At 39.9% G+C, this 4,434-nt stretch overlaps 1 protein-coding gene across 1 annotated transcript; it reads right to left on the bottom strand.

Moving 5' to 3' along the window:
- Positions 1 to 2,361: 2,361 nt before the first annotated feature.
- Positions 2,362 to 4,038, bottom strand: LOC145133558 (Eukaryotic aspartyl protease family protein). The gene has a single exon (XM_079068489.1). The coding sequence runs from the start codon at positions 3,955 to 3,957 to the stop codon at positions 2,626 to 2,628; it is 1,332 nt and encodes a 443-aa protein (XP_078924615.1). The 5' UTR covers positions 3,958 to 4,038; the 3' UTR covers positions 2,362 to 2,625.
- Positions 4,039 to 4,434: the final 396 nt, after the last annotated feature.

Below are 4,434 nucleotides of genomic sequence, written 5' to 3'. Positions count from 1 at the left end.
AAAAATATTAACTTTTCTAGGAAGAAACAGATTCCATCTCGTCGCAGTACCACCAAATTGTGTTAGAAAAATCATCAATATGTTTTCTAGTTGTATTAACTATAAACATACATGTATATATTTGTCACTTTGATCACCCTCTTGAAAATGTAACAAAAAGTCTTGTAAACTTTGTAATTGATCCTCCTCGACACCACCTCTAATATCCCTTCACCAAGACCAACTCCAAGTGTCATTATGACAACAATCAACAATCACTCCTTGTGAGCTTTCAAGTTGAAAAGTCTCGAAAAATACCTACATAAAGGAATATTCCTAGCCACACTTCACTCCAAAAATTTGTTTTGCAACCATCTCCCACCTGTTTTTTAAGGGTATTATTAGGAATGACACATTTTTCATTCATACGGTTTATAGCTTTCAACATCCGATACCACACACCTTCCCTTCGGCTTTTTACATGTTGAAAATGAAAACCACATTATAATCCATGCATAGATAATGATCTTTATCCATAAAGCGTTATCTATTATAACAAGCCTCAATCTCTATTTCTACAAGAAAGCTTGGTTTGAGAATATAAACCGCCAATACCCAACCAACCTATATCTTTAGCCGTAAGCACAATATTTCACTTAAGCTAATGCATTTTCCTATCACTGGCATCACCACCCCAAAAAAAAAACTTCACACATAACCCTTCCAAAGTTTTCTTGGTCGTGACTAGCATAGGAAAAATGGAAATAAAATTAAGTTCAAAGAGAGCCTAAAACCGAAGTTGGCAATATCGACATGCCATCAATCGAGAGCATATTAGCCTTCCATTTAGATAGTCATTTCAAATATCGTATTCCAACCCTTTACCTTTTCCATATTATCGCAAACATGAATTCCCAAGTAATCGAAAGGGAATTTCATTCTATAATGGTAGCCATGTTTTCAATCTCCTCAAAAGAAACTCCAACCGCATGAAGATTAGACTTATGATAGTTAATCTTTAGCCTAGAAGCCATATAAAAACACTCTAACACTTGCATAATATTTGAAATGTTTTCTGTAGATCATTCTCATAATAACAACAATGTCGGCTCATTACTTGTTATGTGGAATGCTAGTTGTCTCTGTGATGCTTGCATGAAAGACCAGGATCTGGCCCCTGACAATTGTACGAAAGACCAGGATCTGACCCATGACAATGGTATGAAAGACCAGGATTTGGCTCCTGACAGTTGTATGAAAGACCAGGATCTGGCCCCTTGCGTCTATACGTAAGACCGTGATTTGGACCTCAGCACTGCAAGGAAAGTCCATGAGGGTAGCCAATGACACTTGTATGTTTTGGTATGTGGTATTTTGGGAAACTCACTAAACTTTGTGCTTAAGGTTTATTGTTTATGGTTTCAAGTACTTTCGGTGCGAAAGAGAAGGGCCCGGCGTGAATGCACTGCATCCACACATGTTTCCATAGTGTGATGAATTTGGCATTGTACTCTGATGACTATTTTATTATAAACTACTTTTGAATGTTTCAATAAAAGATAATTGGTGTTTTGGTTGAATTAAAAGATAATGAACCCTAGTTTAATCATGAGAGAGAGAGAGGGTCCTCTTATTTTTTTAATTGTTTAAATAAATAAATAAATATTAGATTTTAAAAAATAAAAGAAAAATAACAAAACGAATAGCCGAAAGGTATTATAGTCTTTTCAATAGTTTACTGAGGAACCAAATCCACAACAAAACTAGCTAAAAATTACCACAAAACCAAAAAGATTGAGGTTTGGACTAAACCTCATAAAAAATACATACCATATAAACCATTTTTGCAGTTTTATCTTTAGCCGAAAAGCAACCATTATTGACAAAAAAACCAGCTAATGGAAATCGTTTTCTCCCTTTCTTTAATTCATGAACTAAAAATATCAAAAGTGTTAACACCCTAACCACAAACGAGAAGGGTTGTGAGGTAGTTGTTAGACATTATCACTTTAGGAAGATATAACATCATCACTTTAGGAAGATATATTAGGAATTCACGTCCGAGAATCCCGACACTCACATTAATTTTGGCACTAATATATTATTTTTGGGTATGAAGGTTCGTTTATAGTGACTATAGGTCATGAGTCATAGTCCTATACTCGCACATGAGATTGGTCGATATGCGTATAAGCAAACACCCTCCTTAGGGGAGATCGTCATTTCTTAAAAAAAAAAAAAAAAAAAAAAACTTGCCAACCCAAGTAGGCAAGTACCATTCTTAAGGTTTGCCTAAACCATATATGCAAGTATAATCTGCAAAACATATAACAAAAAAAAAATGTAAACTTACCTAACTAATAATGATGGGGTCACGTGAAAGGTCCAATGAGAAAGCAGACAACAGCGAAAAAGCAGCTTAAAATTTTTCGTATTTTCCTGCTTTGTTTTGTGTTGAATTTATAAGGACAAAAATACATCACATGCTGAAGATCCTCTTTGGCCCCCTCCTCCTCACCCACAAATTTAATCATTAATAACTCACCATTCACTATAAAATAAATTTAAAAATTCAACAATAAAAAATAATATCATATTACTACACAAAATCCCAGGTGGTTTGACGTAGATCATGACTCGGCTGACTCAACCAATAGAGCACCCGCTCCGAGAAAACCCCAGTCGTGACCTTCCGATATCGAAGTCAAACAAAAACCCTTGTTGCATTAGGTTTCCGATCACCGAAAATCCACCGGCTGAGGTCACTGGCTGCAACGCTAAACATTTTACGTCCTCCGCCGTGTCAATGAAGTAGTTCCCTACCGGCGGAGTAAAAACAGAGTTGCCAACGAGTTTGAAACTCAGTTTGGGCAGACTCAGTCTTGAAATGCCTGATACGTTGATACAAAGATCGAAGTTTGGAGGAGAACCCGCCGGGGTTGGAAGTTTCACGCGCCGCCTGAAAGCTGCCACAACATGGCGGTACGCGGTGTCAGGTAGGAAAGTGAGGGTGGTGCCAGAGTCAACGATGGTGCCGCCGTTTCCCATTTTGTCAATGTTCCACACCGAAGGGCTTACACGTAATTTCATATTATCTACGTAAACGTTTTCAATCCCAATGTAGTAAAATGGAGAGGACAAAGGGTTAGTTTGCAATGGGGTGTACCGCATTCTTGAATTCCCGGCGGCAGTGCCGATCAAGAGGTAACTCGTCGGCGGCGGAGCGATGGTGTAGTCTCTGAGGCAGTAAGAGAATTTGTTACCGAACCGGTGGCCGAGTTGAGTAACAAACGATATAGTCCCACGGCCCAACCCCATTACTCCTTGAGCACCATTAAAGCTTGGACCGGAAACACTCGGACCGGAAATCGTAAACCCACACCCGAAAGCTAAACTGTCGTGCTGTAACAGTTCGCCGGTGCTGGAGTTGAACGATGTCGTCTCTTTGGCAAAGAAGCCATTAGTGATAGACCCATCCGCGTATGAATACTCATAACGGCATGGAGAGTGGAGGCGCGTGTGGTTGCACGCGACTCTGGGGCGAGGATGAGGTACGAGTTTACACGCCGGCTCGTAACAGTGGTGGAGGCAGTAGGAGGAGGAGTGGCGGGCGAGGAAGGCGGAATGTGGAGGGCGGGTGCGGTTGCAATCATCTCGGCAGGCGGAGCAGGTTACCCAGATGAGATCGGAGCCGGTGTCAGCAATGAGAAGGAGTTTTTGAGGAGGGGTACCAAGGTGGAGGGTGACGAAGTATTGTCCGGCGCCGGCATAGGCTCCGGAGGTGACAGGGAGATTGGGCTTGCGGTGGAGGGTTGAGAGGAGGGCGGAGAGACGGGCGGAGTCGGAGGAGAAGGCTTGGGAAGGGGATTGAAGAGGGTTAATGTGGAGGAGTGGGAGCTTCAGGAAGTGGTGGTTGTCGGAGTTAATGGTGGCGGAGTGGCAGATGTGAGTAAATGTAAGGAGTATAATAAGGAGCATGGTGGCTTGAGCCTTGAGGGGTGAAGAGAGATAGGGGGTGGGTGGCAAGTGTAAAGATGGCTCTGCAATTGGCTGAAATTATGGAGCGAACTATTTAATGTGGACGTGTTTTTATTTATTTATTTATTTAATTTTTGATGTATGTGCGTTCTCGTAGTTTGTAAATACACAAACACTATTAAACACTATTAAATTAAGATGGCTGCAGGCTGCTTCATGTACAACTTTGTTTAATAAAATTATTAGTTTGCACTTAAGTTATTTTAATATTAAAGAAAGAGAGATGAATTTTATCTTTAATAAAAGGGTAAATGTCACTATAGCCAAACCAACTATCGTCATTTATCCGATTTGGTCACTAAAGTATTTTTTTTGCTCAATAGGTTATTAAATTACAACTTACATGTCTATTAAGTCACTTTCGTTAGTTTTTAACAGATCATCCGTTAACCAATTATTATAATTACAAGAATGGTC

Source organism: Lactuca virosa, chromosome 8 (assembly GCF_052849685.1).
Source record: "Lactuca virosa cultivar CGN04683 chromosome 8, Lactuca_virosa_CGN04683_v6, whole genome shotgun sequence".
NCBI lineage: Eukaryota > Viridiplantae > Streptophyta > Magnoliopsida > Asterales > Asteraceae > Lactuca > Lactuca virosa.
This window is presented reverse-complemented; position numbering and strand designations above follow the sequence as displayed.

What these genes read in the sequence shown, in the direction of transcription:
- LOC145133558 (XM_079068489.1), bottom strand. Translation starts at nt 3,957, where the DNA reads ATGCTCCTTATTATACTCCTTACATTTACTCACATCTGCCACTCCGCC.